Genomic DNA, 17,554 nt, shown 5'->3' with positions numbered 1-17,554 from the left:
GTACATCCATACAGAGCTCTTGATAAACATTTTTAGCCTGAATCTAATTATGAGGAAATAGTCACACAATCCAGATAGTTGTATACGTTATAAGAAAACTGGTCTGGGGACTTGCCTGGTGGCGCAGTGGTTAAGAATCCGCCTGCCAGCGCGGGGGACATGGGTTCGATCCCTGGTCCGGGAAAATCCCACATGCCTCGGAGCAACGAAGCCTGTGCACCACAACTGCTGAGCCTGCGCTCTAGAGCCCGCATGCTGCAACTACTGAAGCCTGTGCACCTAGAGCCCGTGCTCTGCAACAAAGAGAAGCCACCACAATGAGGAGCCCGCTTGCTGCAACTAGAGAAAGCCCGTGTGCAGCAACCAAGACCCAACGCAGCCAAAAATAAAAATTAATTAATTAAAAAAAAATGGTCTGGACACTTCAAAAATATTAACTTTAGCAAGACAAAAAATATAGGAGATTTTTATTCTAGATTAGAGGAGACTAATGCAACGCATGTTCCTTGATTGGACACTGGACTGAGGGTTGGGGGGGAACATTAAAGACATATTGGAATGACCGGGGAAATTCGAACATGTAATATAGATTAGATTTTGTTCTGTCAGTGTTAAATCTCTTGGTGTGATGTTGTGGTTACATCATCACACCAACAAGAAGGTCCTTGTTTTCAGGAAGTACATGCTGAAGTTTTTGGGGTGAACTGTCATAAGATCAATAACTTCAAATAGTTCTGACAAAAAATGTGTGTATGTGTGTGTGTAGAGAGAGAGAAAATGTGAACATGCAAGTATAGCAAAATGTTAATAATTGGTCAGTGTAGGTGAAGGGCATATGGCTGCTCATAATACTGTTCCTTCGCTTTTCTATAGATTAAAAATGTTTCAAAATATATATTTTTACAAATCAGGAAATTTCACAGAAAATTTTTCATTTCCACATTCTCTGGAAAAATGGCAGTCTGTCAACCTGAGACTCCTTAGATCCTGCTTGGCAATAATTGATTGGCTACATAGCAGCTGCCTCCTTTAGACAGGGTGAAGGCATTTTCTGTTTTCCACAGTCTTTACCCCTTCCCTTTTGCCTGATATGTCCACCATCTTTTACTCATTGATATTACCTGCCAGGTGACTATATGCATTTGTTGATTTCCTGGCTGCGGTAGGTTGTACCATGAATAGTAATGCTATTTCCATATGTCAGAACTCTGGTGAGTTATTTAGAGCCCTAGCACATGAAGTTAGTACTGGATTTGATTCCTATATCAGCTGATGAGCTTCACTGGGTTCTTTGGCCATAGACTGAATTCTGTCCTCATCCCCAAATGCATATAATTTCGTCATGTGAGACATCAAATTTTAAAATGTGGGTGTAAAAACTGTTCAGAACTTGCTCGATAGGTGGTATAAATATTAAAATTCTCTTTCAGATTTAATGTGTTACAGAATTGTGCTGTCTGGATTCTGCCTTGCAAAATCAGTTGAACAGTCTTGCAAAAGTATTGAATAAGCTACTTGAAAATTTTTCAATGTGTCATGCCAAACTTTAATGAAAAAACATTTTGTGGAAACGTTTATAGATGCCAGTGCAGAAAGTAGGGTATAAACTTTAATTACCTTTGTAAGTCGTTCTATCCTGTGTTTAAGCGATTGCTTTCCTGTTACACACCCAGGGAGGGTACCGGGTCTTTCTGGGTAATCATGGAGCTGAGCCTTCCCCCAAAATAAAAGAGCTATATCTGGCACAGGTTAGGGTTCAGTTAGCCAGTGACACAGTTCAAACATGCAGAGGGGAGGAAAGAATAGGTCTAGTACTAGAGTCAGGCTTGCCAGGCAAGCATATCTACCTCATACTTTATCCATTTTTGTGGGTTTTTCATCCCTATATAATTTGCTGTTCTTAAAAATGCTAGCTGCTTCTGTCCAGTTCCATGTGTCTATATGATTTTTGCCTTGTGAAGTAAACAGGAGAACTTTTCTTAGAGAATTTGACAGAAGTGAGCATAGACTCTCGTAGTATTTTAGGTAGAATCCAATTTAGTTGACATCACAGGAGGAGATTGAGAGAGAAACTGAGACCTGGGATTCAGCAAGGGTAACGGATCTGGTGCTTTCGCTTTTCGTTAAAGCCCAGACCTCGCACTTTTGTATCTTATTAACTGAAGTGTAGTACAGCTTTTGCCTGAATGGGACCCATTTTGCCTATGGATAAACTAATATGAATGTTCCTAGCAGGGCTTTGCTCAGATCTTGGGCTAGGACAGAAGATCACTCTTTTTTCTGAATTCCAGAAATAGCAACAAAAGCTCAGAGGAAATCAGCCTCCCTTGTCCCATTTACATTCTCTGGCCTTCCCTCCTATCCAGCTGGCCACTTCAGCTGCAAAAGGAATTCATCTCTCCTCTTCTGCTTTCTCTAAGGTTCCAGAATCTGTCTGGAACCCATGTTGCTCTTGAAAATATTTTCCTAGACTGGAAGGCAACTTCCCACAACGTATGTTCGCCTACCTGCTGCTTTCTTTTCACTGTTGAGAGTTTGGTATTCCCTTGTCTGTCTTTCAGGATTTCAAATAGTGTAACCACTTAACCAGCTAAATGGCTAGAAAGATGTTTGTCTTTGCATTTTTAGTATCAGGATGATTGATATCTGAAAGTATTTCTGGCATATTTGTCTTTGGGGATTAACTGCATTGTCTTTATATTATGCAAATTTATTCCTTGTGATTTTATACATTTTTAATGTTTGTATTTAACACCGCTAACTGTGGATCATAATCACTAAATGGAGATTGTTAGGTAGTTAATCTAACTTTCGTATGCAATTATTGATTCCTCTTTTTTTCCCCAGGATAAGTAATATTTTAAAAATGAAGATGATAGATTTATTTTTCTGATTAGAAAAGCAATTCAGCAAGCATTCGTAAACTGTCTTTCCTTTACCTTCATTTATTCTCATCAGCATTAGTAGGCATTGTCTAGATATCCAGTTTGTCCCTATTATTGAGCCACTTTTTTTTTCCTTTTTCATCCCAAAGTACTGTTTATTTCTGTTCATTTAGTTCTTATATTGAGGGCTTGCTATTGATTTTAAGCCTCTTACCTTAAAAATGGTCACGACCAGAAGTCGTGTATTTTCCACACCCTTAGTTTATTATATATAATTTTTAAAGAGAGTAGCTAAATCAGCTCCTTGGCAAATCTGAGAAAGCATATTATGTTATGCTGGGCATATCTGTAAATGAACCCTGTGGATGAGAACTAGACAGAAGGGTTACAGAGAAATAATGCTGATGTCATTTCATTGGAATGAGGGGGCTGCTGTCACAACCATAAATACATTCTATAGCTAGCAGCTAAGTGTCTAGCTCTGTTTCTTTTCTAAGAAGGAAAACAGTGAAACAAGCCAAAGAAGTAAGTTGTGTTTACAAAGTGGGATATTTTAATTAGGTTAGGCCTTACAGTTATACAGACAGTGTGAACTTACAGTTCTTTTTGGAGCAAACGTGAAAACCATTATTTGTGGCAAGTTTAAATTTCACGTGACACATATTCCGTCTACGTGCGTAGGGCTTTTGTGGGGTTTTTTTGTCCTTATTCAAAAAAATGTATCTGCTTTGCTAGTGTATTTTTATTTTAACCTTCCCTGTGCTAAAAATGCTCTATTTTCTTGGGTGGAGATGTGCGTTTAGGAGGGAAGAAAGGTATGAGTTGCTGAACGGAATCTCTCTTGCCCTTTTTTTTTTGGCATATGTCCAAATAGGGTAGTTTTCACCTCAATTGGTGCATGTTTAAACAAGAGGCTTCCATCTTAATCCCTTTTCAAGAAATTCCCTACCCGCAATGTGTCTATATCTACAAAATAAAATGCTCCCTGCCCCCCTCTGTTTGGAAAGCTGTCCCGAGAGCGTCCTGTAATCCTTTTTTTACTGATCAGAGTCTTCACCACAGGGGAAAGACTTTCAAATATGAAGGAGGTGGTGATGTAAAAGGTGGGTTGTCATGTCTGCCCACTTGAGCCATGGTCACAAACAAAATTGAAGCAGGTGGAAAAGTGGTTTTAATTTGATTGCTCACCTCATGGCAGCTTCAATGTGGGAAGAAAGAAAGTTGGCTTATAAGATTCGCCTCTGGATACATTTACCTGCTGCAAAACCAGAGGGAGGAAGGCAGCCCTGATAGTGAAGAAAGAGCACCTTGCCCTACAGCCTCACATTTCTTCCTCTTCTGGACAATCTCTTGTTCGGTTGGCACACACCAAACTCTTGGGGGTCAGGGGAGGACAAAAACAAACAAGGCGTAGTTTCTTTTTAAACTTGATATAAAAGGTATCCTAACGGCAAATCACCAGAACTGTTCTTTCTTGTTTTGTTAATTTTTGTGAGGGGATTAGTTAGCTTTCTAATTTTTTTCTCCTTTGCAGACACTCATGGTGTGTCTGTGAAAGAGGGACAGAGACAGAGACTGAGAAAAAGAAAGCACGTGAGCAGGCAGAAGCCTGATCCAACTACGAAATGTACTCTGTAGAGCTGGTCTCTGTTTTATGGAAAGGGTAATAATTCATAGACTACTCCGAGGCACAGTTAAATCTGGCTTAGGGAGAGGTAGGCCAAGGTCTGAGTTAACTCAGTTATTTAGGTAGTAGAATTGTGAGTTTTGGCATTTTCATACCAGAAAGTTAGCTTTCACACAAGAGTATGTTTCATGTGTGGTAAGTAACTGTCACTTTAGCTCAGTTAAACAAATTTTATTTTCGCTCTTGTTTGTGCAAATTGTGTGCCTGGCATTTATTTGCTTCTTTTCACTTAGTCTGCGGTAGCACAAATGGAAAAGCGTTAAATAAATGTGGTGTGAATGCATTTTCCTCTTCTTTTGCCGTAGTCACAATGCAGAACCTTGAAAGAAAGAAGGAATCCAGTCTGGCTTTGATACCACATTTCTCTTGATATAATAGGGTAGTGGCTGTCCTGTCACTGCCTTTCCTCCTCAGGCCCTCCCCTCTTTATTTTTGATCTTCGCAGAATCCTTTGTTTATCTGGCTCCATTCATGGCCTACTTTTTCTTGTTCTTCCTTTCCTCACATGCCTTGTCCCCAGATCCAAATGCCTTTGCTCTATTCATTTGACAGCTTTTTCAGAGTTTAAGAAAGAAACCCAAGAATACAAACCCTCTCCTGGGACTTAGGGGGTCTCTGCTGCCACCTCCTTTCTCCCGTCCGCCTCAGGGCAAACACCCCGCCAGTCCCAGCCCACTGCCCCTCCCTCTCGCTCTCCCTCATGACTCCTAGTTCGTCATGATGCAGCCAGAGGCTCTGCTTGCTTTGGGACATGTACTAGACTTGTGGTCCTGGGGAAACCTCCTTGTTTGTCCCTCAGCCTCATTCCTCGGTCGACAAAGACACCTTGCAGATACTGTGCTCCGAACTGGACACGAAACTGTGATGTGCAGAATAGACTGCAGACCTGCCTCCTGCTGTAAAATGGAGCAGAGAATGTCCATCTTGCCAAGGAGGCTGTAAAAATCAGCAAGGTGATGGTGCCTGACCAGAACATATCTAGGTGCTCAGAAAATAGCAGCTTTCATTATTACAGTGAGACAGACAAGGCAAGTCCTGACCTCTGTTTGGAAGTTGTTTAGTTGGGTTTCTTTTGTTTTTGTTTTAATTTTATTTATTTTTATTTATTGATTTTTGGCTGCGTTGGGTCTTCGTTGCTGCACGCGGGCTTTCTCTAGTTGTGGCGAGCAGGGGCTACTCTTCGTTGTGGTGCGGGCGTCTCATTGCGGTGGCTCCTCTTGTTGCGGAGCACGGGCTCTAGGCGTGCGGGCTCAGTAGTTGTGGCTCGCGGGCTGTAGAGCGCAGGCTCAGTAGTTGTGGCGCATGGGCTTAGTTGCTCTGCGGCATGTGGGATCTTCCTGGACCAGGGATCGAGCCTGTGTCCCCTGCATTGGCAGGCGGATTCTTAAAACCACTGTGCCACCAGGGAAGCCCTGTTTAGTTGTTTTTAATCTCAGTCAGAGGCTTTCTCTTGTATGTCTGGCTCTTACCTGAAACCCATTTTTTTCAGTTTTAAGCAGATTCCACCCCCCCGCACCCCTTCTAATTCAACCTCCTTTCCCATTTTTCCTTTTTCTGTCAAAAGCATAACCATTTCTTCTCTCATCTGTGTGTGTTTGAAAGCTGGCTGTGGGCAGGAGGTCTTCCATTTTTTTTTTTTTTTTTAACTCCCCTTTCTTTCATGCCGTATGTCTAGTAATGGTCCGGAGGATTCTTCCTTTGGAGAGCTCTTCAGTTCTTCTCTTCTTTCTTTGTTGGATAGGCGATCATCTCTGTTCTAGTCGAAACTTTTATTACCTCAAGGATAGGGTCTGGCTTCTTGTCCTTCTAAAACACTTTAAATGTCAGTCATGGCAGAAGGCAATAAAGACCTCCTTCAGCTAGCAGTTTGAATGTATCTAGTGTTTGAATGTATCTCTGTGAGTGTTTGAAACCATAGGGTGCTTCAAACTCTGGAATAACCAGTGATTCAGAAAGTATTGTTTTTAACAAGTGAACCAGTTCGTTTATTGCAGCTGTGCTTATGTGTTTTTTTTACTGACAACTAACTTCTGAGATACACAGTATTTACAGTTGACTTAGTAGGAGTTCCCAGAAAATGTGAGGCTATGTTTTGACTTTCGAGTATAGTCCGTTATCTGTATCTTAACACGAATACATGATTATAAGTGAGCTTGGGACATTAAGTCTTTTGAATGTGAGTTTTCTTTTAGTTGCAGTTTTTAAAAATATGATATTGCCACCAGCCCCTTTCTTTTTCTCACCAAAATAAAAGTAAACATTCTGCTTCTAGTAAGCAGAATGCAGTGGGGAAGAACGAAGAACCGATCCTTTTGAAGTTCAGGGTGGAGCCAACTAGAAGTTCTTGTTATTTTTTACGTATGCTTGGTTTATTGACTGAGTCAACAAGTAGGTATCGAGCTGTGAGTCTGCAGGAACTGTGCGAGGCGCTCTGGGCTGAGTGGTGAGCACGTCCTGAAGCAGGCCCAGGAGCTGCAGCCTGCCCTGTGGCCTCTTTTTTGTGTCCCTCACCCACTAAGCTGGGGCTTACACTTTTAAGTGGCTAGAGAAACAAAGAAGACTCTGTGACAGAGGCCTCTGCGTGACCCACAAAATTTAAAATATTTACTATCTGGTTATTGACAGAAAATGTATCTGCTCTGGACCTCTAGTGTCTCTGCCTTCCTGAAGCTTACATTTTAGTAGGAAAGAAAAGTAATAAACGAGTGAGCAGTTAGACAGGAGAATTAATGTCCAATTCTGATGACTGCTGGGAAGGAGCTAAGTAGGGTACGACGATGACGGGAGGGAAGCTGGGACAAGGGGGTGAGGGCTGAGGTAGGATTCTTGGAAGTTAGACCTGAACATTGTGAATGAACGGCCTGTGAAGAGCTGGGCTTACTGACCTGCTCTCATCCCTAGTCCACTTCCCCCTTCACCTCCCAGTGCCTGCTTACCCACAGGACTCAGCTGGGTGTTGGTTCCTAGGAAGCTTCTAGAGCGGTCTCTCTTAGAGGGCTTTTACCACAGCGCCTGTCACTTTGTAATCTCCTGTTTGCTTCCATTCCTTCCCCCACCCTCACCCCTCCAGACCTGAAATATCTTGAGGTCAAGGACATGTCTTGGTAATCATATCTCTAGGTATATAGCTCATAAACTGGTCGAACAGTTAAATAAATCTCTAGACTCAAAATTAGATTCCATCAAGCAGGTCGTGAAAGTCAAATGTTTCTTTTAGCAAAACAGATTAAATTTATCCTATTTTTACACATCCTTCCCACCCCATGCTCCCTGCTCCAAGTACTTTTCCTGTTTCATCTCAAAAACAATTCTTGCTGCACCCCAAAACTTGCCCATCTCCCCATCTTATTAAAAAACACCATCATCCTTTCAGTTGATTCAGCCCCAAACGAGGAATTAGCCTTGATTCTTCTCATTCCCTCATCCTTGCCCATAATATCCAACCCTTCAGCACCTATACCTCCAAAACCAGACCTGTTTTTCGCCTCTTTACTACCACCCCCAGCCCAGGCCGGCTAGCTCCATCCTTCACCTGGACCAGTGTAGCAATGTGCTGACTGCCATTCTTAGCTTCCATATATCCGTTATTCATGCAGACACCAAACAGATCTTTTCAAACTCTATAGTATGTCAGTCCCTCCACTTAACACTCTAGTGGTTGCTCATCAAACTTAGAATAAAACTTGAATTAAAAAATCTGAACTCACAGCCCTTCATGAACCGGCCTCTGTCTTCAGCCTCATCTCTTCATTGCTCTCAGCTTCTCTCAGTTGCACTGGTCTCCCCTGTCTCCTCCTTAGGGTTCTCTGTTCCCTGTTGCCTGTTGAATTATTAGGTAGAATTCAATGTTAATCTGGTCAGCGTTGTGACTGTGTAAACCAATAATAGTGGCAAGTTAACACAACCACAGTGAAATCCCTACCCCAAAGACATCCCCTTTCCTGATTTTCATTATCATGTTTGTGGTACCAAAAGTTCATGGTAACAGGCAACTGACTTCATGATAACCCTTGTTAAAGGCTTGGGAAAGGAACTTGACAACCTTTCTGACTTCTAATGGCATTAACTGTTTCTCTTTTTTCCTCTTTTTGCCACGCAGAGTATGAGTTGGAAGTAAAGAGGGTGCAAGACATTCTTTCGGGAATAGAGAAGCCACAGGTATGTCTTCTGGATTTCTCAGCGTAAATGGCGCTTTTTTAAGTATTTCAAACATGCTTTTCTTTTACCACACAGTAGGTAAGCAAAAGGGCCCCTTTCCATTGCGGATTACTCATAAACTGTGAAATAGTGTTGTTATTAATGGAGCATGAAAATATAAAACAGCAGTCTTCTGTTTAGTCATCATCCACCAAGATGTCTTCTTCCTTTAGATATTCGGGATGCAATTAGGTATCATCCCAATTTCCAGGGGTACCCCTTCCCCCACCCGCTAAGGCTACAGAACAGTTTTCTTTTGGTAATTTCCCTTTACCTTTGTAAATGTAATAATAATAATTTTTGAAAACCTCAGTAATTCAAAGTATTTTTCCAGGTAAATTTCAAAAAGGTACGTAAATATTAGCTGAGTAAAATAAGTCCAAAGCATAATGGCAAGGAAAAAAGTTGGTGGGAGTAGGTGATATTGTGAGGTTTTAAGTTTGATTTTGCCAGATGCTTTGAAATTCAAGTGAAAAATTCAAAATGTTGATTCAGGCTTTCATCTGAGTTTAGAGAGCCAAAGTTCTTTGGAGTGTTTTCTAGCTGAATTGGAAAACCTTGGTTCTTCATGTGTTTCAAATACTGAGGCCTTTTAACAGAAGGGTCCAAACATGCCTCAGGGCACATAGTTAAGTTTGACTAAACCTAAAAACATGAGGTGTTGCTGGACTACGGGCGCAGTAGGGCACTTGCAGAAGCGCGTAGGGTGTTGATGCTGGGTTGGGGAGTCTGCGCTTGATCTGGTAAGGAGTGGGTTGCCACTGAGAGTTTATGAGCAAAGAAGTTATGTTTCTTATAATCAGGACTGTACTTTCAGGAGGATCAAACAGCCGGCAGGTGCATTGCAGTGAGAAGGGCATGGACCCAGGGAGACAAGTGTCTGGCATCTGTTATTGTAGGGCTGGCGAGAGGCTGTGGGAATCAGAGTTCGGGTGGTGGCATCAGGTGTGGCAAGGAGAGGATGGATACTAGAGCCATTCTAGAGCGAAATCAGTCAGGCGTTACAGCCTATCAGGTGTCATGGGTTAACTGGGCTTTCAGGCTCAGATGACGCCTTTCAGGAGTTGCTTCCTCTGGGCAGGCTGCCCTGATTTCTGTCCCATCAACTGGGATACTCCCCACGGTATTTGGTACCACTGGTACTACATGTGGTACTACAGCTTCACTGTGCTCTGCATGTATTTAATACATTGTACGCCATTTACTTGTGTTTGTGTCTTTCCCGGTAATCTGTGAGTTCCTCTAGAATAGGTTCGTGTCTGTGTCCTCTTGGTATCTTCAGTGCCATTCTTAGACATGTGGAATTTGTTTTACTAGCAGGGTATCCAGGAAGACGCATAAGTGGGTGGTTGAGTGTGCCTGATAGATCAGTGCTGTGGAGGGAGGGCAACAAGATATACCTGGGGAGAGCACGTGCATCGGAGTGACCATTGGAGTCGTAGGAGTGTATGATAGCTTTGGGGATGGGGTAGAGCATAGGGAGAGCTTAGAGAAGGCTTGAGGGCAGAATCATGAAACAGGCTTACATTTACAGTGCAGCAGAAAGAAGAACCCATGAGGGACACACAGAAGTCATAGTCAGCGTGAGAAGGCAGAGCAGCAGGTTAGTTGACTATCCGGGATGTAGTCAGACAACTTCATCGTCTGGTCTCTGTCCCGTGTACACACACGCGGTGTTTTTCTTGAGTTATACCTGGTCATTTCTTTACTGCAGAAGTGATAAAATCTGTTTCTGAGGATCATGTGGCTCTAGAAATATAAAAGCAATATTTATATGTATTGGTCCTTTCCTCCTGATTCAGCATTTATTAAGTGCTTAACTCTTTACAGGTTGTAGAGCAGGGTAGACAGGGTTTTGTATAAATAGCCATTATGTTAGGTGTAATATAGTCAGATTGTCACCTGAGAGGTCAGAAAGTCCAAAATGAGTCTCACTTGGCTAAAATCCAGGTATCGGCCGGGCTACATTCCTTTCTGGAGGCTCTGGGGGCAAATCTGTTTTCTCGCCCTTTCCAGCTTCTTAGAGGCTGCCTGCATTCCTTTGGCCCATGACCCCTTCCATTCTGGTATCTCCTTCTCTGACTTTCCTGCCTCCCTCTGTTACTTACAAAGACCCGTTACTCATACTTGTTACTGCATCAGGCCCACCCGGGTAATCCAGGGTAGTCCCTGCTTCACAAGATCCTTCACTTAATCACATCTGCAGAGTCTCTTTTTACCTTGTAGGTTCCAGGGACTAGGATACGGACATCTTGGGGGGTGGTCATTACTCTGCCCACCATACCAACCCCTGGTCCCCACAAAAACCTTCTCTGCTGGATGACAGTCCACCCATCCTCCCCAGCCCTGTTAGTTCTTCACACCATTATTCTCCCTTCTTTCCTCTCCTCGCCCCTCTGCCTGAAACTCTTACTCGTGGTTGTGCCTTATTTATCTTTGTGCTCCTAGTACCTAGCACTGCCCTTGGCACGTTGTGAACCCTTAACATGTATTTGGTAAATAAATATGTGGCAGCCTGCAGTGGCTGTAGTGAGGTTCTGCCAGGTGAGACAGATACCTGACGGCTGGCCAGCATCACACGAGGCTCAGCCAGCCTGGTGGGATGTGGGCACGGCTGGGAGCCAGAGTGCGAGGCAGCAGCATGCAGAGGAGGGTCCTGTGAGTTGGAGCCCAGCGTGGCCATTAACTGGCTCTGTGACCCTGAGCTGCAGTTTCCTTACCTTTGAAAGGTCGGATAATAAATACCATGTGGGACTATCTGAAAAGTAAATTGTATGCTATTTATAGAGTCCTTGGAATGGAGTATTTTCCTAGAGTTTTTAGCATATCATTAGGCAAAAGTGAAACTCCCTGCTATACTCTGAAATGGGAAGGAGGGGCTGTTCACCTTCTAGGAAAAGAAACAGCTGCAGAAAGTTCAGCACCCAATTGTCTAAAGGATTGCTGTTCTAAATTTTTTTTTTCTTTCAGCTGTATCTGGTAACACCTCCAAATAAAACACATATATTTTTCTTCAAGGTTTTACGGATGGTTTGTTTTAGGTGTTAGAAACGTTACTGAGGACCTGTAGATTCCAGTCATCTTTCTAGAACTTTGGGCACCCTGAATTAAGCAAGTCATTTACTCTTCAGAAACCCAGATACTATAAATATCCAGATACTTAGCCATTAAATAAAACAGAGTACAAATATACAAGGTTTTTGTCCCGAGACTGTAACAATTAGGTGCCTTGGGGACTGTGCTCATACAGCCACTGCTGTACCACAGAACTAAGCTGATATGATTCTAAGTGGTTTTCGGATTAACCTCTGCTAGTACCAGCCAGCTCCAACCTAATGTGGTTTAATCTGCTCTGATGGTGGTGCTAGATAAACATACTGGGCTGTTTATTTTCAGGATGTAAATAAATGTAACTTGGAATTGTGGTTCTGCATTGTTTCTATCCGATAATGTTCAGCTTGTAGAAACAATTGATTTGTTGGTTCCAGAAGTGAGTAAACAGACCTAAGAAGAACAACTGTCCCTGCAAGAAGCAATCCCTTGAAACATAAACAGCAGTAGATCTGGAAACAGATTTGAGGCTCTTAGCACTAAAGGAATTATAGTAACAGATGATTCTGAAATTCCTGGATTTGAGCATCCATTTCTTTGAATAATGATCTCTTTGACCTTTTCCTTTTAAATTTTCCTTTATGTTATTATTTTTCATGATGGGTACTTCAGAAGTGAAGCCAATATTTCTATGGTAATATTTTCTTAGCATACTCCCTAAATTGGATCAGCAGACCTCCCACATAGTTAAATCCAAAGACAGACCAAATTTAGAAGCTACTAACTTACATAGAAATATTTTTGATCGCGAGAGTAACAATTCAGTAACTTTATGAGAGTAAATGGTGTTTTTGATCCAAATAATGAATATCATTTGCATATAAGATAGTCTGAAAACTGAGACAGTAAAATTTCACAGAATAGTATTAATATAGTGGGATGAACAGGAGAGAAAGGGGAAAGGAGAAAGAGAGCTAAGGATTACATACGAAATAGGTACAAGATAATGCAGTCTTATCATTTGCGAATATGTGTATGCATATTATATATGCTTTTAACTAGCAGCTGTTCTCAAGTTCAAATCTATATTTAATCAATACATAGACAAAAATGACTTCTAATCAGTGTGTAATCGTTTAGAAGTAGATGGTTTTATGAGTCCTTCAAAGATACTTCAAAGCAGTTTAAGTAATTTCTATGCAGACTTAACACTAGTAACCTTCACAGCAGACTCTTATATCACTAGTGCTGAAACAAATGTCACGTTGGATCTTGTCCAATAACTTTGTAACTAAAAATCACCACTTTTATCACCATTACAAAGGAGATTGATTTCTGTTTATGGTAGAATCGTTAAGCATCAGCAAGTCAGTTAGTTTTATGGCTTCTAAACTTCCCTTTTTGGATCACAGCCATGACAATCACTGTGATGGTCAGGTTAGCCATGCCCCATTTCAGTTCAGTGGTCACCGCTGGTGAGAAAGTTTCACCAGAGAGAGAGAGACTGAATGAATGAAGGTGAAGCTTGTGTACGAATGCTGTCGCTCTGATGTAGGCTTGAACCCAGCCTAGTTCCCAGAGTTCTGAATCTCTCATTAAAGTTATCACCTCCCTGGATGCTTGGAGTAAAGGCATCTACTGCTGAGGATTCCCCTTTACATGACACTCTCTTGAAAGGCACCGTGTAATTTCCTGGCATCAGCCTTGGAGTGGAAGTGAGTTCCAAGTTCTAACAGAGACAAAGCACTCTTTCTCTCAGGATTCCAATGCCTGAAGAAAGGAAACCTGAGGCCCAGGAGTCAGTGAGAGGGAGGGAGGGGGGAGCACAGGAGGGAACGGGTCTCTCAGCTCTGGTAGTAATCTAGGTGGCAGGCTGCTCAGATCCAGGCAAGAATTCCCAGAAGCCGCCGTCCTTTGAAAATGATGCTGAGTTCTCCAAGTGCACTTCTGGTAGGCTGGCTGATGGGAAGCATGCACTTGCACAGAGGTCTGTGTTCACATGACAGTTGGCCTTCCTAAGGCTTGCTCAGGGAACCTCGGGGAAAGGTGAGCGTTAGTTTAGTTGATGCTTCAGGTGTTGTACATCACTGTTGAGTTAAGTAGTAATTTAACCAAGTCCTAAAGGAAAGACAGTAAATTCTTTTTTTGTTTGTTTGTTTGATTTACGTATATCATAAAATGATTATCACGACAGGTGCAGCTAACATCCGTCATCTCATATAGATGCAATGTAAAGAAAGGAAAAAAGAAAAAATTTTCTTCTTGTGATAAGAACTCTTAGGAGTAAATTCTTAATAGCTGGTGAAAAAAGTAGAGTTTAAAAGGATGTGAATTTATGGATACCTGTTCAGTATCTAAAGTGCTAGCATTTGGCTGAGCTATTTTGCGAAGTGGTGTTAATTTCACACCACCATTCATAGAATCAGTGTTACTACACACTGTGCTCTTGGAATTGGGCCACTTATCACCTCAGTTGAATGTTCCTCTGTACCGAATCAGCATCTTTTTAAATTATAAACTGAACTCTTCATAGCAAAATATCTTGTTTTAAGTTAAAAATCAAATATAATATCCAGTATCTCAAGATTACTCATTAATGGTGTGTGAAGGAATTTAGCACATACAGTGGTGTATGTGGTAGAAACGCTACCTTAAAATCTAATCAGGGGAACAACACACAGATAACCAGGTAAAACAGAGTATAATGAAATGAGTGTCAAATATAGGTGCCTGCGCAATGTGGTTGGAGCACAAAGAAAACAGTTCCTGATCCTGAGCAGGGAGTCAGGCAGCACCGTACAGAAACTTTTCCTGAATTGGCCTCAAGCTGCCATGGGCCCCTCTGTACTCAGTGTATCTGCCGTGAGGCCCCTCACGCATCTCTTCATCAGGCAGAGGTCGTATCTTAATCATCTTTGTGTCCACAGCCCCTCGCAAATTAAGGTATGATGATTAAATGAGTAAGCAAAGGCAACATTTGAACTGGGTCTAAAGGAAGTTTGTTAAAGGCAGGAAAGTGGGAAAGTCCAGAGCTAAATCTCAGGGGTGTGCGAGGGGACGGCATGCTGAAGGGGGGTCACAGCCGTCACAGGAGGAGTAGGCAGAAGAGTTGCTGCTAGTCTGGAGCCATAGCAAGAAGGGTCGAGTTCAGTTCTGTAACAGTGTCTCTCCAGGTTTTTTTTAAAGATGTTTAATGCTGGTCTGCCATCCACTGTGTTACCTACGTATCAGAAACTCAGACTGTCTTATTCCATTTGATTTTTATTTTTCATTCAACATTTACTAAGCAGCCACTACTCACAGTTGAATATGACTTAGGCCTTCTCCTTAGGGAGTCCCACGGTCCAGTGGGGAAGGTAGGCAAATGCTATTAACGTGATTAGCAATGAGTAGAGATAGCAGCAGGGTGCTGTGGAACAGAGAGATGATAGGATATTTCAGGGAAGGCTACTTGGGGGTAGTGAGGCCAGCCTAGGGTCTTGAAGGATGAGTAGGAGTTTGACTAAATAATTGGTTAAATATATAATGATGCTGTATCTATATGGAACAGAAATGATATGGAGGGATCTCTGCTCAAAATGGAATGCGTGATAGACTGAAAAGGGAAACTCAGTATTCATTTCCATATTTATTATTCATGCTTTTAAATTATCTTATATTTTAATACCCTTTATTTAGATCAGATAGTGACAAAAATAGAAGAAAAAAAGGTAGAGACTTAGTAGTTTAGACATCTCCATCCACAGCCTACTCTAATCTACAGCTGTAAAGTCTTGTATGAACGTTAAGCTTTAATGTATGTTTTAACTCTCATTTTGTTTTAATGTTATCCAGACCAATATCTAGAGAGCAACAAAATAAACTTTAGAAAATTAGAACATTAAAATGCATTGACAGATTTATTTTAAAGAATTAGACTGTGCATTAGATTAGGTTTCTCCAGAAACAGACTCTGAAACAAAGATTGGAAGGCAAATGGGGTAAGTGGGGAGGTGCCCCAGGAAGCACGGTTAGAGTAGAGACGTGAGATTGCAGAGGAGAAGCCAGTGCACGGTCTGTTAATGAGCAGGTTACAGCTGCGGGCAGCTGGGGCTCAGTCCTGCCGAGGATGCCTGGGAGATAGTGTAAGAACGTGCTTCAGAGAAGCCCTAAATAAGAGGGAAAAGTTGGGGTGTTGAGAGTCCCAGACTCCTTTGTTCAAATGAAGCCTTGAGCGGAGGCTAAAGCAAAAAATAAAAGCAGAGCCTAGAGAGGTGAAACATCTCCACACATATTTCTGCCACCTGTCAGCCTGGGCCATGGTTCCGTTTCCACCACCCCACCCCCACCCCCACCCCCGTACTGGGTTTTCCCAGGAACCTGCAGGACTTCAGGGAGCGTGGTTTGAAAGGTCTCGGCTTTGCAGGAGAGTTCGACATCAAGCAAAGCTTGGAGGCCGCTGGAAAGTACCTGTGGATGTGGGTTCCTTCCACATAATATGATGGCCATCATGGAGATTATTGAAATATCATGTTCAACTTTTTACCTTTAGAAAAATTCTCAAACGTGACATTATTTTTACTTTCTGGAGGACCAAGTGTGAATTGCATCAGACTTGGACATAAGTTTGCATGATAAGGACAGATGTTTTAGGAGCTATAGTTTGGACATCAGGACTTTGACAAAAGAATGCCATATAGGATGGGTGGGTTCTTTTTGGTAATTAAAATAAATTCGTTTTTCTTGAGTTAAATCTGAGCCATTTTAATGCTACTACTAATAATCACAAAATGTTCTGGGGAGAAGTGTAGTGTCTGATTCATGTTTTTCTTCCTCAGGTTTCTAATATTCAGGCAAGAACAGTTGTGTTGTCCTGGGCTCCCCCTGTTGGACTTTCGTGTGGACCCCACAGTGGTCTTTCCTTCCCCTACAGCTACGAGGTTGCTCTGTCAGACAAAGGACGAGATGGAAAATACAAGATAATTTACAGGTAGCGTATATTTCCATGTGTTTTTCTCAGCTGCCAGACCCTGAAATTGCTGTTACTAAGGAAAATAAAAAACAAAGGAAAAATTTAATGGCTTTGCAAATTTTCCTTTAGATAGTTCTTTTTAAGAATTAGTGATAATTGTAATGTCAAGAGTTAACTTTGTCCAGAGTAATTGCTAATCAGAAATGACTTTTATACAGCTATTTGGTGTTGGTCAAATATGTCACTTGGTTATGTTAGCTTGCCAGTGTAGTACTAAAGAAAATTTTCCATTAATGTTGTCAGAGCAAAAAGTGAGCATGCCTTTTAGTTTTTACATATATCATGCACTTCTACGATCACCTCTTTTTAGGCCCAGACCTTGTGCTAGTCTTGTTTTTCAAAATTCTACAATGTGGTTTCCATTTCACCCTCCTTCTTATCCTCTACTACAGTAGTTTTCCAGTCTGCAGTAAAGCTTTTCATTCGGAGACTATCTTAAATCGTCAGAAGTTTAGCACACCAAGTAAGGGATTATCCCCTTCCACTTTATGGACTCCCAGATATTAACCATTTAAGTGATTTATAGCTGTGTTCTAAATGTGATAAAAAATTTTTAGGGTCAGATCTTTTCTCTTTTGTAATTGCTGGCACTGCTCAGATTTGCAGAGTAGGAAATCAGAGGCCACCTTGTTCTAACTACTTGTTTGACCTCTCTGTGACTGGCCCTGGGAACTACTGCCCAAACCCAGTGTAACATGGTCACACAAAGCCCACCTCTTCCGA

The 17,554-nt window shown here is 41.8% G+C and overlaps 1 protein-coding gene across 1 annotated transcript in view; it reads left to right on the top strand.

The window, feature by feature from the left end:
- FNDC3B (fibronectin type III domain containing 3B) overlaps positions 1–17,554 on the top strand; it is a 357,728-nt gene that overhangs the window by 245,201 nt on the left and 94,973 nt on the right. The window contains exons 7-8 of the mRNA XM_007464712.1: positions 8,672–8,730; positions 16,638–16,789. Coding sequence (XP_007464774.1) covers positions 8,672–8,730; positions 16,638–16,789 — 211 coding nt within the window. The remainder of the gene's footprint in view (positions 1–8,671; positions 8,731–16,637; positions 16,790–17,554) is intronic.

Source organism: Lipotes vexillifer, unplaced genomic scaffold (assembly GCF_000442215.2).
Source record: "Lipotes vexillifer unplaced genomic scaffold, Lipotes_vexillifer_v1.1 scaffold37, whole genome shotgun sequence".
NCBI classification, from domain to species: Eukaryota; Metazoa; Chordata; class Mammalia; order Artiodactyla; family Lipotidae; genus Lipotes; species Lipotes vexillifer.
The sequence above is the reverse complement of the archived record's forward strand: the minus strand, read 5'-3'. Positions and strand labels throughout refer to the sequence as shown.